Consider the following 16,939-nt stretch of genomic DNA (forward strand, 5'->3'; position numbering starts at 1 on the left):
TTGCTCCAGGAAGTAGGAACAGGGGCTCTGAGAAGTGACTTTCAGTAGAAGACAGAAGTGAGGCTAGAGCAGTGGGGTCTTCTACAGGCCCATCCACTGTCCTAACAGTAGCCTCTACCCCAGTGATAGGCCTGATGCTGATGCGTTGGGTTTAAGAAAGCAGGAATTGGGGAGGAAAAAATGCAGGAACTACGTGAAATGTGTTAAGGAAGTTTTCTTTAAAAGTGGTTGAAGTTAGGGATGATTTTTGTGCTCAGTGGGAGCCAGATCAGGGGAGGGCTGCTCCCAGGGGACACCAGATGGATGAGGTGTGACCGCCTCTGCTAATGGACCATGAACGGTACCGGAACTTTTAACAGGGGCCTGAAAATTGGAAGTGGTGAAAAGCTAAAGTTTGGGTGTTAACTATTTATCATTTCCTGGTTTCAGCCACATTGTAAATCACCTCGTGAGGGCAAAATGCAAAGAGGTGACTCTGCACAAGGACGGGCCCCTGGGGGAGACGGTCCTGGAGTGTTACAACTGTGGCTGTCGCAATGTCTTCCTTCTCGGCTTCATTCCCGCCAAGGCCGACTCAGTTGTCGTGCTGCTGTGCAGGTGAGGGGCCACTGTGGTTGGCCCTCCGCCATAGCCAGGGCTCTGACCCAATGGTACTGTGCTTTAAAAATGTTTTTTGCTGACTGGCAGGGTATGAGAACTTTGGGGGGCTGGGGCTGGTTAGAGAATTGGGAATGTTGAGTAACTCTTGGGGTGTGTTCTGGTTAAATCATAAAAACAATTCTGTGAAAACAAAGTCTGTTCTGAGTTTTAAGAGTTCAGAGCTCAAGTGTGCAGGGAGATGCAATTTATTACTAACAATTTAAAGGTAATGTGATCACATAGTAAACAGGGAAATCCCTTTTTGGGTGTCAGGTCATCCCTGGAGTGGGTGGGGTTGGTCCTAAAGGTGGGCTCTTCTACACCTCCCCCCCTCGGGGATTTTGCAGGCAACCGTGTGCAAGCCAGAGCAGCCTCAAGGACATCAACTGGGACAGCTCGCAGTGGCAGCCCCTGATCCAGGACCGATGCTTCCTTTCCTGGCTGGTCAAGATCCCCTCTGAGCAGGAACAGCTTCGGGCCCGGCAGATCACGGCCCAGCAGATCAACAAGCTAGAGGAGCTCTGGAAGGTGAGTGTCTCAATGTAAAGCTAACCCTCTGACCTGCAGTGCCAGCTTCTGGCTGCACAGGAGTAGATGGAGTGTCTTCAGAAACAGCTGACCAAATGAGACCACCTGAGATTCTGGAAGGAATGGAAGCATGATCTACAGTGGCGTGGGGGCACCTGCAAGCCAGAGGGGTTCCTATAGCACCTGTACGTTCCTGGTGGGCAACTCACGATGTTTAGGGCCATCTATCATCAGCAGCTTATCCTGACTTTCCTGACCCAGGAGACCTAGCTCTGGGAAGGGAAGTTCTGACTGTTGAAATCTGGGTTTTTTGTTTTGTTTTGTTTTGTTTTTGGTGGTGGGGGAGTACCAGGGATCAAACTCAGGGACACTCAACCACTGAACCACATCCCCAGCCAAATTTTGTATTTAATTTAGAGACAGGGTCTCATTGAGTTGCTTAGCACCTAACCTCTGCTGAGGCTGGCTTTGAACTCGTGATCCTCCTGCCTCAGCCTCCTAAGCTGCTGGGATTACAGGCGTGCGCCACCACTCCTGGCTGGAAACTGTATTCTTGCTGGGTGTGGTTAAGGCCAGTGAGTCCCTGTGTATGGCTGGCTTGATGTGAAACAGAGTGCAGCACAGGCCACCATTTAGGCAAAGTTTTGGTGGGGGATAGGAGGGAAAAGTTTGGGGACCAGCTTTAGCATACTTACTTGGAGGGCCCAGACTGAGCAATAGGGAAGACTGTGGATGCCATTTAAAACCAGGGGAGCAGCTGTCTGTCTTATAAGAAGGTCAGTACAGGTAGATGTGAAGGAGAGAAGCCAGATAATGGGGTTCTTGCTCTGACTGCAGACTCATGGTAAAACACCCCCTATACCCACCTGTTTCTCCAAGGAAACCCTTCTCTTGCTCTGGCTGTTTAGGACTTTGTGATAAAGTTAGTTCTAACTGAGTTAGAAATTTTAATTTAGCACCCATTCAACCAGAAATCTTAAAAAGGATCTTTTTATTGAGGTACCCAGGGCCTTGCACAGGCTAGGCAAGTGCTTTACCTCCAAGCTATATCCCCGGCCCTTTTTAGTTTTTTTGAGAGGTTGTGCTGAATTACCAAGATTGGCCTTAAGCTGGCCATTCTTATGCCTTGGCTTTCCTAGTTTGCCCAGCAGTAGGATCCTGTTTTTTCAGGCATTGTCTAGCTTAGCACCTTTCAGTTTCAGTTTTCAGATTGTCAAAGTACTTCACTGTTCCCAGGTACCATTCTGTCTGTCAGTGCAGAGCTCCCTAAGAACACCAGGGGAAGAGCTGCAGAACCACATTGGTTCAGCTCAGAGGTAGCAGGACATATGAGATGGGCCTCTTCTGCTGTGACCACAGACCGAAGCCAATGGGCTTCACACAGGCAGGAAGAGGCCTTACTGTTCTTTGCTGCTGGGCATTCTTGGAGAAGACAGCCAGGTCCAAAACCTCTATGTTATAGATCTGTATGTCAGGCTGTGCACCTGGGGCTCTGTAGGCAGATTCACTTGGGAGCACTCTGTGGGTTAGGAGTAGCAGCTGAGGCACAGGCACGTCCTAGGCTGGCAGGGCATAGCAGCATGGAGTTCCTGTTACCAGGGCGCTCCTTGTGGGATGGAGACCACTCACTACCTAAAGCAAACATCAGTCACCTCTCTACCTAAAATGGACCCATACTGAGGTGTAGGACTTGTGCTCTGTCCCTTGGGTGCCCTCTGAACTCATGCTTATTTGCTTGTGGGTGGAAATGGGCCGAGCACTTGCTTTTCTCATCTTGTAGGAAAACCCTTCAGCCACCTTGGAGGACCTGGAGAAGCCGGGAGTGGATGAGGAGCCGCAGCATGTCCTCCTGCGGTACGAAGATGCCTACCAGTACCAGAACATCTTTGGCCCCCTGGTCAAGCTGGAGGCTGACTATGATAAGAAACTGAAAGAGTCGCAGGTGATGTGGTGTGTGCAGGGCTCGAGGTGCTCTGGTTCTCCTTTAACAAAGCATCTCTCCTAAGGTGGGGAGGGTGCTTTCCTCTCTAGGCTGCAGAGCTGGACAGAAACGCAGATCCGAGGCCACATTCGAGTGATGAGAAGCCAGTGCCCAGTCATCGGAGTAAACACCAGCCTGAGTGTTTTGTTTTAAAACCCACAAAATACCTTGCAGTCTGGTTTACAGCTTTGCTTACAGCGACGAGAGTTAGGCCTTGTGCCAGGTCACTACAAAGAACGTGACCACGAAACGGGAACCCTCCTGCATGGCAGTCGGCCTCTCTTCTCTTCCTCCTGTAGCCAGTTCTCACAGCCCACGGCCAGGAAGAAGCCTCCTCTGGAGTGAACATTGTGTTGGGCCCTCCTGTTGTTTGCTGCAGAGTCTGCTGACGGGTCACCTTCTATGGGTTCTGGGGGTTCCTGATTGCTTCTCTCCCAGATGTGCCCTTGATGGAGTTTCAGGCCTGTGGGTGTCATTCTGCACCCAGGAGTCACAGTGTGCAGCCACTGGCATGGCCTTTGTGGAGGTTTACAGCCTCAGGGCAAGCCAGACACGTGGTGTCCAGGCCCATGTCTGTGTGCAGGCTAACCGGGCTTTTATTTTCCATGTGTTCAGACTCAAGATAACATCACGGTCAGGTGGGACCTGGGCCTTAACAAGAAGAGAATCGCCTACTTCACTTTGCCCAAGACTGACTCTGGTAATGAGGATTTAGTCATAATTTGGTTAAGAGGTGATTTTAAGTTTTAAAATATTTGTGACCATAAGTAGCATAAAATTCCTAGTTTCACCCTTGTAAAGTGTCCCTTGATTTGAACTCTTCATGGTGGAAGCCACGACATATGTTAAAAACACTAACTCTCTTGCTGTCTCTTTCACCACAAGACATGCGACTCATGCAGGGGGATGAGATATGTCTGCGGTACAAAGGGGACCTTGCACCCCTTTGGAAAGGGATCGGCCACGTCATCAAGGTCCCTGATAGTATCCTTTATGTACTGGGGGCTGGGCCAACCAGGCTGGGAAAAGATGGTTGTGGGGTCATGGGTTTGATGGGCACAGCTGTGCAGAGTGGTAGGTGCTGGTTGGTATAACTCTTTGTTGCCCTTAGGAAAACCATAATCTCTTAACCTTGGCTGGGTAAGGTGGATGGTTATTTCCCCTCCACTCAAATAGGGCATCCACAGTTGTGGCACCTATGCCTTGGCCAGAAGCCGGCCCCTCTCCACCTGTTCGTGTGTGTGTGTGTGTGTGTGTGTGTGTGTGTGTGTATGAGAGAGAGAGAGAGAGAACACACAGTGTGTGCACAGCCTGCACCAGCAAGTGAACATGGGCTCTCAAAGGCAAAGGCTGTAAATGAGAACTCTAATCTCTTTGATTGTGTGTTGGTTCTGCATGTTTTCAGCATTCGGTGCAGAGGAGGGCTCTCCTAAGTAACCAAGTAAGTAATATTTAAAGACCCAACAGCTGGACTGGGATTGTGACTCAGCGGTAGAGCACTCGCCTAGCATACCCAGGGCCCTGGGTTCAATCCTCAGCACCACATAAAAATAAATGAATGGAATAAAGGTATTGTGTCCAACTATAACTAAAAAAAATTAATATTTAAAAAGGAAAAAGACCAACAACTGAGGTCTCCTAGGAAGGGGAAACTAGACTTTGGACAAGAAAGCAAACTTAACTCAGCACCCAGATTATGGCGATGAGATCGCCATTGAACTCCGTAGCAGTGTGGGAGCACCCGTGGAGGTGACTCATAATTTCCAGGTGGATTTTGTGTGGAAGTCAACCTCATTTGATAGGTACGTCCACCCTCCTGCAGGTTGCTGCTGCTGTCTGATTTGCAAACACCCACCTGCCACCTTCAGTATCTCTGTAAATTGTCTTGTCGCCATGGCCAGGGATGTGGTTCACAGCTGCATTTGGTTGACCCTGTGCTTTCCCTACAGGATGCAGAGTGCGCTAAAAACATTTGCTGTGGATGAGACCTCCGTGTCAGGCTACATCTACCACAAGTTGCTCGGCCATGAGGTGGAGGATGTGATCATCAAGTGCCAGCTGCCGAAGCGCTTCACAGCACAAGGGCTCCCTGACCTCAACCACTCTCAGGTTCTTGCAGGTCCATGGGGACTCGCAGGGCCACCCTGCATGGCCTGTTGGGAGGGTTGCTGGGTGACTGCTGCTCCTAACTGCTGGTGCCTGTACTTGAAGGTTTATGCCGTGAAGACTGTATTGCAGAGACCGCTGAGTCTGATCCAGGGCCCTCCAGGCACAGGGAAGACGGTGACATCAGCCACTATTGTTTACCACCTGGCTCGGCAAGGCAATGGGTAGGCTCTCTGCACAGCCTGTGGGTGAGACATGGAGGGTTTGGGTGGTAGGAATGGGGAGTTTTGTGTGCTGAGAACTTTGGATGCAGTTGTGTCCTCAGGCCCAGATTATGAGGTGACCCTGTGCAGCTTGGCATTCTGCACTTGCTATGAGTTGTACTCGATCTGACCTGTACAATTATTTTTGAATAACAAGGCCCGCTGCCATCGTAAACACAGTGTTGGTCAGTGTGTCATGGGCTTTGTTGTGCCTTTGTGCTTCTGAGAACTCTGAAGGTTCCAGAGAATATATATGGACAGGAGGATGAGGATGCAGAATTTAGTCACGAGTGTTACTTCTCATGAGTTAGAACTCTGAAAGCTGGGTGGGAAGCAAGTAGCTCTTACTGCTGGGGTTGTAACTCCTTCCGTATGTGTCGTTCCAGCTTGGAGCCATAGATCCAGAGCTGGCTGCACTGCCTGTTAAAAGCAATGGTCTTGGCTCATTAACATTCACTGAATTTCCTCTGGGCAAAAACTGAGATGTTCACATCTTGTTCCAGGCCTGTACTTGTCTGTGCTCCGAGTAACATAGCTGTGGATCAACTGACGGAGAAGATCCACCAGACAGGGCTGAAAGTTGTGCGCCTCTGTGCCAAGAGTCGCGAGGCCATTGACTCCCCAGTGTCCTTCTTGGCGCTGCACAACCAAATCAGGAACATGGACAGGTGGGTGTCAGGCTAGCTCTGTGGGCCCCTCACTGGGCCCTCGCACATACTGCTGGCACATACAGATCTCCTGCGTGCCCGCTAACCTGGTGTGTGATTGCAGCATGCCAGAGCTGCAGAAGCTACAGCAGCTGAAGGATGAGACGGGGGAACTCTCTTCTGCGGACGAGAAGCGGTACCGGGCCCTGAAACGCACGGCTGAGAGAGAGCTGCTCATGGTGAGCTCCTGGCTGGGTGCTGCTGGCTGGGAACAGTCTGTGAAAGTGGGCTTCTGTTTTGTTCTTTTGGGCCAAAAGACCAATCTGTGAAGCCTATGATGGCACCTGTGGGGTGGTTATTTTATTTATTTATTTTAATTGGTACTGAAGAGCAAACCCAGGGCCCTGAATGTGCAAGGCAAGTGCTATACTGCTGAGCCACAACCCCAGCCCCTGGAACATATTCTTACAACAAATGAACCTACCAAAAGTAGTGTCAGTCCTAGTCTGGGGTTTTACCAGCTCAGCACTGCCCCTTAGAGGCTGTCATGAGACATGGAGCTGTGTCTACTTGGAAAGGTCTCCTCCAACAGAGTACAACTGATTTGATCATTTTGCTAGTCATGGAAACCTGGATAGGAGATATAATGTGGGAAGGAGGGGCAGCTTATTTAAGTAATTGTCAGAGAGGGCTTGGAACAGAACATATTTTGTACCCATCCTGCCTGCCTCCTTTCCCAGGGCTGTAGTATTGACCATGTAGTTTTCCTGTTGCCTCTGTACCCCTTTCTCAGAATGCGGATGTCATCTGCTGCACCTGTGTGGGTGCTGGTGACCCGAGGCTTGCGAAGATGCAGTTCCGCTCCATCTTAATCGACGAGAGCACCCAAGCCACTGAGCCAGAGTGCATGGTGCCCGTGGTCCTTGGAGCCAAGCAGGTGGGGTACCTCGCCTCCACTGCAGTCTTATTTGAAACCCAAGATTTGTTTTCTAAAAACATGATGCTGGGTAGAGCACTGAAGAAAAAATAAATACATAGAGGCCCTTTGAGAGTGTTTAAGGTGTAGACCCATGGGGCTGTTGCCTGTGCCCACCGTGCTCAGAGGCCCTGTGCACCAGGACCTGAGTGTTGTAATCTTGTGCTCTGGGTGTCACAGAATGTGCTGAGCAGTTTTCCTACCAAATGTTTTTCCTTTTGAATTTGAAAGGCTGGGTGATGGTACATGGACCTGGAGCCCCTTAGACCTCTGCTAGTGGCGTTTAGACCATTTCATGGTTGAGATTTCAATTTGTGTGGCCTCTCTCACTACAGCTGATCCTCGTGGGTGACCACTGCCAGCTGGGCCCAGTGGTGATGTGCAAGAAAGCGGCCAAAGCCGGGCTGTCACAGTCACTCTTTGAGCGCCTGGTGGTGCTGGGAATCCGTCCCATCCGCCTGCAAGTCCAATACCGGATGCACCCCGCACTTAGTGCCTTCCCATCCAACATCTTTTATGAGGGCTCTCTCCAAAACGGCGTCACTGCAGGTAGTAGGCTCTGCCTGGGGCAGGGGCTTTGGGAGAGAAGTGGATACAAGGGAATGTGGTGGCTTGAGGAGAGGGAACCTGCCTTTCAGTTTCTCCCTACGGGGCTTTGCATAGCCACCTCTGTCAACAGGGTACTTTGTGTGAGGTCTTGGCAGGGCTCCTCATGTGGGCAGTGTGGTGGTCAGAGGGACTGAACAACTGCTCTGGAGTGTGGGGGCTCCCCAGGGTGTGGGCTTGGGAATTCAGAGTCACTTCCTGGGAATTCAGACCAGGGCTTACGCAGCTTCATATTCAGCAGTAGGGACAAGAATTTGGGTGCTAACCTTGCTTTATGCTGGGAGGCATGTTAAGTGCTTTATGAAAATTATCAGAGCCAGAGTGCATGGTTCTCAAAGCCCAGAACCCCAAAACGGCCCCAGGCTGTGGAGTCCAGAGACCTGCAGGCTTCCTGACGTCACAATTACTCTGATACTAGCAGAGACAATATCTGCCCTTTCCACTGTCCCAACACTCACACTCATGGTGATTGACTGGGATGTGACTGCCCAATTATGCCAGACCCTCGGTGTCACTGCCACACAGTGTCAGTAAAGAATGCCTTGAGTGAGTGTGCTGCCTTATATCTTCAGTGTGACAGAATGGAAGTGCTTGTGAGACCTGGTAGGTGTGGGAGGTACTGACAGGGAGGCACTTGTAGATACATGCCGATTGTTCACACTGGGGCACTGGATAGATATTTTCCTGAAAATGGTCCAAGCAAACTTGTTAGGGTTTCAAGGAAAACAACTAGCAGTGCTTGTCACCGGTGATAAAAATCTGAGGATTCAAGTGAAAGTAGAATTTTGGAAAACTTGTCATTGGGCTTGGGGTTGTGCCAGTGCCTAGTGTACAACTTTTCTGATGAGATCTGTGGTGGTGACAAATGGAGTGCCCTTATCTTGTCCATGAAATATGTGAATTTTGGAACTCTTCATGACTCAGGGAATAGTTATTTCCCAAATAACCAGCATGGACTGAAGACATATTTCCCAAATAACCAAAAGGTCATGCAGAGGCCAAAGACCCCATAGTGTGAGGATAGCCAGGGATGGGCATAACTGGCTTGCAGGGGAACTGGCTCTTGCAGCTTTGATGTGGTATCAGGGATGGAGAGCCATGGTTATCCAGAATGATCATAAAAACTTTCCCTGCTTTTAACTCATGTGACTCTAAGCCTGGCTTTCCTTGCATTCTTGAGCATATCACAAGAGTCTGGCGCAAAAGCAGGTCTGGGGCCCAGCTGTCTTCCATTAAGCCACAGTACAGTGACTTACAAATTCGAAAACAAGACCATTCTCACTCAACTCATTTTGAAATGTATATTTTCATAAAAAATTTTTTTGGTGACACATAATGGGTTTCTTTTAAAAGGGATTAATACATGTTTGTTTTAAAATATAGTGACCCACATAAACAAAAGCCTCTCGACTTTTTAAGAACTCTAAGGGGTCCTGTTGAAAGCAGCATTTGAGAGCCTCACAACCTGTCATGTCTGTGTTTAGCTCCACTTAGACATGAGGACACAAGCTCAGAGTTTACGCCACACTGCTCCCAAATGGATGGTATATGTCCTGGCAATTGTTGCCACTGTCACCATGACTCTTAGAATGGTGCTGTGCCATTACATGGCCAGGCTAGCAAACATGAGGCCAGGAAGACCTCACCTGTGGCCCTCTGAGGTGTCTGAGTTGAGTGCCTCTGTGCTAGCTTAGACCCTTGCCAGCCCCACTCTTGCCTCCTTGGCTATCCCCAGGACATTAGCAACTTGGGAGGACACTATTTGTTGCTTCCTCCCTACACTTAGTTTGTACCCAGTGAGTTACTTTTATTAAACTTATTGAACTTATTAGTAAACTTATTGTGCCTATCTCATGAGTGCCCAGCTCGGTGAGGTTCATTAAGTGAACACACCTGCATAACCAGTAGCCAAACCCTGAGACAGAACCTCACCAGCTCCCAGAAGCTGCCTTCATCCCTGAGAGTGGCCACTATCCAAGGCAGGACTGGAGCCAGTCCACACCAGCTGCTGAGGGCTGTGATTACATGTGCAAGCTCCTGGCTGTGGATATGTGCGGCTAAGCGTTTGCCAGTAGTCCCTGGGCTCCTGGGCCCCCAAGTTTCACCCAGCTGGCCCCTCTCCTCACTTTGACTAGATGGAAGGAGTATACTTTATTTTCACCTCGACATAAAAGGTCTTATACAGTATGTCCTCAGTGGCCATCTGCCTTGGTCACTGTTAGTCTAGCTGTGTAGCAACACTGCTTTTCTCACACTGGTGATGGTTCCAGGGAGTTAGAACATGCCCAATAAAAAACAAATATGGGGGGCTAGGGATGTGGCTCAAGCGGTAGCGCGCTCGCCTGGCATGCGTGCGGCCCGGGTTCGATCCTCAGCACAACATACAAACAAAGATGTTGTGTCCGCCAAAAACTAAAATAAATAAATAAATAAATATTTAAAAAAAAAAAAAAGTCGAGAGTGATGTGAGAGGGGCACAGTGAGCAGTGCCTGGTCCTTAGCTTACCAGTGGCATTTGATGGTGTATCTTGACATGTTGCATGTGGTTTTGGGGGTCCCTGAGGGCAGCCTGCTGACTAATGGGACAATGCTGCCCCTTTCAGGAGGTGGAGATCGCTAGTGTGGATGCCTTCCAGGGACGTGAGAAGGACTTCATCATCCTCTCCTGCGTGCGGGCAAATGAGCACCAAGGAATTGGGTTTTTAAACGACCCCAGACGTCTTAATGTGGCTCTGACCAGAGCAAGGTATGCTCGCCCTCACAGCACAGGCCCAGCTTAGGTTGCCTGACAGGACTTGGCTAGTGCTAGAGGTCAGAGGGCTCCGTGTCTCACCAAGAGTTTTCTTTGTTTCTGTGTCCTAGTGGTTGTCGGGGGCCTATGTTTCTCAGTCCAGCCAGAATTATATTTTGGGGCTTCAAGGCTGAGGTTCAAACCCAGCAGAGCTCGGGCTTGTTTGTGGGTGCCCTTGTTGTGCCCTGCCACTCAGGTCCTCAGCACCACATTCTTGTTGCAGGTACGGCGTCATCATCGTGGGCAACCCAAAGGCCCTGTCAAAGCAGCCACTGTGGAACCACCTGCTCAACTACTACAAGGAGCAGAAGGTGCTGGTGGAGGGGCCGCTGAACAACCTCCGGGAGAGCCTCATGCAGTTTAGCAAGCCCCGGAAGCTTGTCAATACCATCAACCCGGTAAGCATCCAGAGGCAGAGCAGGCTGGGGAGAAGGGCCAGCTTCTCACCTTGTTCACATGTCTACTTAGCCCATCTCTTGTTTTAGTGGCACCAGAACTCTGTAGAGGAACAAAGGACACAAAACCCACGAGTTGGGAATTAGGGACCCCTGGCCTCACCTCTTCTGGGCATGTGAGCCCAGCTCTCTGGGCCATATCACCAGGCATAGAGGGTCTCAGGGCAGGGTGAGGGCAGATACTGGTCTGGGGGTTCCTTCTCCTGGCTTCTGTCCTGGGAAGGTAGCTGTGAATGGTAGCAGATGTGGCATCAGGCAGGTGTAAGCTGAGGCTGTGCCTCAGGTCAGTGAGCAGTGTATGTCGCCCAGAGGGCCTCCTGGGGGAGAAGTGGAACACCAGCTTGAGCTCCCACATGGAGTCTCCTGAGCCCTCTGGGGCATGCTTGGCTCTGGGATTCATGGGCTGCTAAGTCCTGGGTGGTCTCTGGGAGTCACATTTGGCCTGCAGCAGGCAAGGACATTGAGCACTGCAGTTAGGAAACTGAGCTGGGGCACCGAAGTCAGCAAACCTCAAGAGCTCAAGCACCTGCCACTTCCAAGCCACCAGATCTGTGGAGAATTCTGCGTTCTGTTGACATGACAAATTCCTCATCTGTCCACCACTTTGCAGGGGGCCCGCTTCATGACAACAGCCATGTACGATGCCCGTGAGGCCATCATCCCAGGATCAGTCTACGACCGGAGCAGCCAGGGTGAGTCTCCTACAGGGACCAATCCAGCCCATGTCCCCATGCCAGGATGTTGACATTCCCAAGTCTCAGCTTTGACTCTTGCTTCTTGGGTGGTCTTCACAAGCCTCGGTCCTGTCAATGAGGGGCATTTTTTCAGTGCCCCTGGTCGGAAATTGAATAGTTGTTCCTTGTTGGCGTCTAAAAGCAAGATGTTTCTTCAGACATGGCAGCTCTGCCCTCAGCTTTGCTTCCATAGGTTTCAGCCTTGCTGACCCTCGGCCAGCTCTGGCCTTTGCCTCCTGCCCTTTGCTCACCCTTCACCAGCAGGTCGTAACCACAGCTCCCTTTGATGGCCTGCAGTTAATTGAGGTCTGCTGCCTTCCTGAGACATCTGTGCTCTGTTTTGGGGGAAGCTGGCTGGCCTCTTTGGTGTCCTTGCTTCCTAAGCAGAATCTCTGCGTATAGTAAGGTCAGGCCTGCCCCTGCTGCTTGAGAACAGTCCTAACTGCCCCAGACACTGCCTCCTTCGGCTCCTCCCCTGTGCTAATTTGCACTAAAAATTGAGGCTGGGGCCTTCAGACATCTGGCTTTGCCCTCATCTATGCTGTAGAGATGGGCCCCGAGGTGACTACTCACCAACCTCAGATGTCCTTGAAAGTGGCCAGCCCCTTCCCTTGCCTGATATTCTCTTAGCCATGAGGCTCAAACTATGAATTGTGTTCTTTAACAACACAAACCATTTAACTGGGGCTGGGGATATAGCTCAGTTGGTAGAGTGCTTGCCTCACATTCACAAGGCCTTGGGTTCAATCCCCAGCACCACAAAATAAACAAAGACAAAAAACCATATTGCCCTTACTGGGAAAGTCACCGAATAGCTGAGGATGTTCAGGTGTCACAGAGTTCAAAAGTTTTCACTCTGAATTAGTGCTGAGCCTTAGAGTCAGCCCCGTGCAGTTGTATCCCTTTCTCTGGAGGGCGAGACCTCCTCCCTGTGGCCTCCCCAGCCCCTGAGGTGCACCAGGGCCTTTAGCCAGAGCAAGCAGGACTCAAGAGTTTCCCCCCGACGAAGGTGTTTTCTTGCTTTTAACATAGAGTAAGAATGTGAAATTTGCTATTAAAAGGATTATTTTTTCTGACGCTAAGATGAAACCTAGGGCCTTGCACATGCTGGACAAGCACTCTTCCTCTGAGCCCAGCCATTTTTAGAGTCTCACTAGGTGACTTCCCAGGATCCCCCAGGGGGGCAGGCACAATTGGGGGTGGAGGGCTTCATTTCTCACCCTTGCAAGGCCAGGGCAGGCAAGGAAACCACAGGACAAAGGTTCTCACTCTGTCTGGGTCAGACTAGCCTGTTGGGGACATTGACTTGGGAGTGACATGTGCTGTCTGCTTTGTATTGCAGGTCGGCCCTCGAACATGTACTTTCAGACCCACGACCAGATCGGCATGATCAGCGCTGGCCCCAGCCACGTGGCTGCCATGAACATTCCTATTCCCTTCAATCTGGTTATGCCACCCATGCCGCCACCAGGCTACTTTGGACAAGCTAATGGGCCAGCGGCAGGTGAGCACCTGGCAGCCGTGTGCTGGGGAGAGCATGTTGGCATCAGGATTGAGCAGTGCCAAACCTCAGGCTGGCCTTTGCTGAGTTACGCTTGTCTCTGAGGCTTAATCCTCCTTCAGGTCACCTGAACTTTGTCTTTCAGGCCGGGGTGCCCCCAAAAGCAAGACTGGTCGTGGGGGACGCCAGAAGAATCGCTTCGGGCTTCCTGGACCCAGCCAGACTAACCTCCCCAACAGCCAGGCCAGCCAGGATGTGGCCTCGCAGCCTTTCTCCCAGGGAGCCCTGACGCAGGGCTACATCTCCATGAGCCAGCCCTCCCAAATGAGCCAACCCGGTCTCTCCCAGCCCGAGCTGTCCCAGGTGAGTTTGTGATGCCTGTCCCTAGGACTGAGCACCTTCTAAGAACAATGAAGGCGCCTTCGTGACATGAGGCACTTAGCATGGGGCCATAAGTCTAGAACATTTCATTCAGACACTGTTCTCCTGAAGAGTCCCAAGCAACAGGCCTGGCAGTCCCCATCTGGGTTACCTGTTGCTGTGCTGCAATAATTGGGTGGGTCATCCTGCCACTTGGCCTTGAGGACAGAAATGTGAATGCCCTTTGGCTTCCCCAACCTTGCTCACTTCCCTGATTCCCTGACCTTGTCTTTCAGGACAGTTACCTTGGTGATGAGTTTAAATCACAGATTGATGTGGCGCTATCTCAAGACTCCACATACCAGGGAGAACGGGCGTACCAGCATGGCGGGGTGACGGGGCTGTCCCAGTACTAGAAGGCAAGTCACCCTGAGCAGACCTTAGCCCTGCCCCTTCCCCTGAAAAAGGGTCTGGAGCCAGTACGGGGGTTTTCACTGGGGCTCTGGACTCTTGAGGAAATTCTGGAAATGCATGCTGGCCCCCAAGGGACCAATTTGTCCTGTGACTGCCACTGTGGGTCAGAGTGGCACTACATGTGTCCCCCCATTGAGAATTAATTCCAGAACCCCTGAGGGAAAGGGATATGGGGCCCACAGTTGCCTGGGCCGGGAAGACAGTGGGCCCTGACCCTGACGGCAGCTTGCTGCCTGAAGAGGGCCTTCTGAGCGCCTGCCAGGCTCTGCTGAGCATCCCTATACCTGGGCTTTAGTTTCCTCATCTATAACATAGGACCAGAGTGGGGTGAGTGTGGGCTCCGGGTCCCCTTGCCCCAGCTTGTCTGTGCTGGACAAGTGGGGTGCTGCCAAAGCTCGGGATTTGCTGGCCTTAGCGCTCGACTTTGCTCACTCCTTGTAAGTCCCTGTCCCTGGGCACCCATGTATCATCCAGGTGCCTAAGTATCTGGGCAGCAGCTCAGGATCCTGGCTTCCCATGCTGCCCCTAAGGGTCTCTCGCCCTGTCCTTCTCCCACAGGTGGCGGCGGAAGAGCTAAGCTACGTGGCTTAGTCCATCAGCATCTTATTCTGGGTAATAAAAAATAAAAATAAATGGATACCTGTTTTCCACTGCTAAAACTGAAGCACCACTGTGTGAGCAACAGGAGAGGGAGAGGAGCAACCGAGGGAGAGAGGAGCCGAGACAGAGCGAGCGCCCCCTGCTGGCACGCGGCGGCGGCGAGGAGAAGGAGAAGGGAGAGCGGGAGGTGGGCCGGCCGCGCAGGAGCCGCCTGGCCAGTCCCTGTCCAGCCCCGCTGCCGAGGAGGCCCAGCTCGCTGCGTCCACACCTGGGTCTGCGACCAGGGCGGAGGGAGGAAGACCCTCATCTCAGAGTAGCCCTTTCCTCTGTTCTTTTTTCTTTCTTTTTTCTTTTATTGAAAGGGGACTACGTTTTAGCAGGAAAAAACTTGGCGTTTCTGTGCCTGAGCAGGCTCCTTGTGGGTGGCTGCCGGCCACGCAGGGCCGTAGGAGTGTGGGTTCTGCCCACATCGGCTCCCAGACCGCCCAGGTCACGCGGCCTGTGTTTTAAGAGGGGTTTCATTTAAAGAAAATATGGTTTTGGGTTTTTCTGTTTGTTTTTTTAAAGATTCTTTCGAAGGAGTACTGAAAAATACACTGTCCTAAGTTTGTCTCTAAGATCTTAGTGGTGGACCTGGGAGATGCAAGAAGCTTCCAGAAACGAAGTTTATACAAGCCAGCGCAACTGGAGACTGGGATCAACACCTGTGCCATGGTTTCGAGGAGGATTTTTGTTTTAAGTTTTAGCTTCCAGAGGCTTCTCGCTGCAGGTGGCAGGTTGGTGCAGCAGTGGCCTCGCCTGGCCTGGAGGCCCCGCCTGCTCCACTGGACTCTTGAGAAGCACAGCTGCTCCCTGCGCAGCGGACTTGGCGCAGGGCTGTAGCTGCTCCGTGAGGAAGGTGCTCGTGGCCCCACCAGGGGACCTCAGCCAGGACTGGCCATAAGGCCAGGGGCCAGAAGGGTGGCTGTTTCTGGTCCAGCGGCTGCTTCCCCAGGGTCCTTCCCAAGGATGCAGTGGAAGGCAACAGCCAAGCAGGTCTGTCCCTGTCACTGGGGAGGCACACACAGTCCCCGTGCTGATAAACATGCCGAGTACCCACCCTGATTTGGAGCCCCTCTACCTGCTGGCACAGCTCACTGACGTGGGGCCGTTTCTGCTTTTGCGGAAAAACGAAGTTTCTGAGAAGCTGGCTGTGTGCTAAAGGGGCTTAGAGGAGCACGTCACCTCAGTTGGTGGAGGGGCATCTGTCTGGGTTCAGGTTTTACAATGCCAGAAGTTGTTGGGAAAACTGCCCCCACCCAGCTCCTTGCCCACGTGGGTTGGGGTGGCTATCTGCCTGGTGACCACTTCACTGAAGACCATGTCCTGCCTGCCCAGGCCCTGGTGACCCCACCCAGCCTTCCCCTCCCAACGAGGTGTCCAAGGCCCTTATCCCAAAGCCTCCAGATTCTGGCTGATGTGGGACCGGCAGGAGTGCACAGGCCACCTTCCTTCTGGCAAGGACTTATTTATTCCCATTGCTGTAGGGCTTTTGGTCCCCCTTCTTTTGGTAGGCTGCATAGAGGCATAGATTCTGGTAGGTTCCCGCCATGACCCTGCGCTGCCCTGGGCAGCTGCAACCCGCCTGCCTCTGGCTGGAATGCTTTGCCTCTGCTGTGTGCCCTTTGCTTTGTCCTCCACCTTCCTAGCAGCATTTGAGTTTTACAAACTGAAGAGCATCTGTACCAAGGCGATGTAACTTGATTTTTGGTCAATTTGTTTTAAGCTCTTTTGTCACCAATAAAATATTAATAAACAGTTTTTGCTTTCACATGGGGCCAAGTGAACTGCAGGGGTGTGTTGGGAGGGCACTGGTTGGACTGGGGACCTGGCTGGTTGGGAGGGCTTTGAAGAGGGCTCAGCTGTCTGCAGAGGGTTCTCCGGGAGACCACTGCCCTTGCCTCTCTGGCACAGCATCTGGGCCTGTGGCCCCCCTGGAGATTGGGGGCAGTAGAGAGGACTGGGATGGTGGCGCCACCCAGTGGCCCGGTGCGTGTAGATAGAAAGGCCCATTCCTCCCCACTAAGGTGACAAGGACCAACAGAGCAGACCACCAGGTTTTTATTGTTGGGTCCGTGCCACAACTTCCCTGCCCGCCCCTGGTCAGCGACATCCACACTCGTCCACCACCATGTCTTCGTAGTGCCGTAGAACCACGTTGTCACTGTTGTCGAAGAAGAGCACAGAGATGGGCGACAGGCGTGCAGGCACGCAGCAGGGCAGGCCAGCGGCGCCCGGG

At 51.9% G+C, this 16,939-nt stretch overlaps 1 protein-coding gene across 1 annotated transcript in view; it reads left to right on the forward strand.

The window, feature by feature from the left end:
• Positions 1 to 16,471, forward strand: part of Upf1 (UPF1 RNA helicase and ATPase) — a gene marked incomplete at its 5' end in the record, with an annotated part of 32,515 nt that extends 16,044 nt beyond the window's left edge. The window contains 19 exons of the mRNA XM_048795369.1: positions 430 to 597; positions 987 to 1,167; positions 2,948 to 3,109; positions 3,764 to 3,848; positions 4,034 to 4,132; positions 4,842 to 4,950; positions 5,098 to 5,257; positions 5,360 to 5,478; positions 6,021 to 6,185; positions 6,289 to 6,403; positions 6,958 to 7,101; positions 7,476 to 7,874; positions 10,323 to 10,492; positions 10,761 to 10,935; positions 11,603 to 11,684; positions 13,069 to 13,230; positions 13,373 to 13,590; positions 13,884 to 14,006; positions 14,620 to 16,471. Of these exons, the coding sequence (XP_048651326.1) occupies positions 430 to 597; positions 987 to 1,167; positions 2,948 to 3,109; positions 3,764 to 3,848; positions 4,034 to 4,132; positions 4,842 to 4,950; positions 5,098 to 5,257; positions 5,360 to 5,478; positions 6,021 to 6,185; positions 6,289 to 6,403; positions 6,958 to 7,101; positions 7,476 to 7,874; positions 10,323 to 10,492; positions 10,761 to 10,935; positions 11,603 to 11,684; positions 13,069 to 13,230; positions 13,373 to 13,590; positions 13,884 to 14,003 (2,833 nt within the window). The remainder of the gene's footprint in view (positions 1 to 429; positions 598 to 986; positions 1,168 to 2,947; positions 3,110 to 3,763; positions 3,849 to 4,033; positions 4,133 to 4,841; positions 4,951 to 5,097; positions 5,258 to 5,359; positions 5,479 to 6,020; positions 6,186 to 6,288; positions 6,404 to 6,957; positions 7,102 to 7,475; positions 7,875 to 10,322; positions 10,493 to 10,760; positions 10,936 to 11,602; positions 11,685 to 13,068; positions 13,231 to 13,372; positions 13,591 to 13,883; positions 14,007 to 14,619) is intronic.
• Positions 16,472 to 16,939: the final 468 nt, after the last annotated feature.

This window comes from Marmota marmota, unplaced genomic scaffold (genome assembly GCF_001458135.2).
Source record: "Marmota marmota marmota unplaced genomic scaffold, marMar, whole genome shotgun sequence".
NCBI classification, from domain to species: domain Eukaryota; kingdom Metazoa; phylum Chordata; class Mammalia; order Rodentia; family Sciuridae; genus Marmota; species Marmota marmota.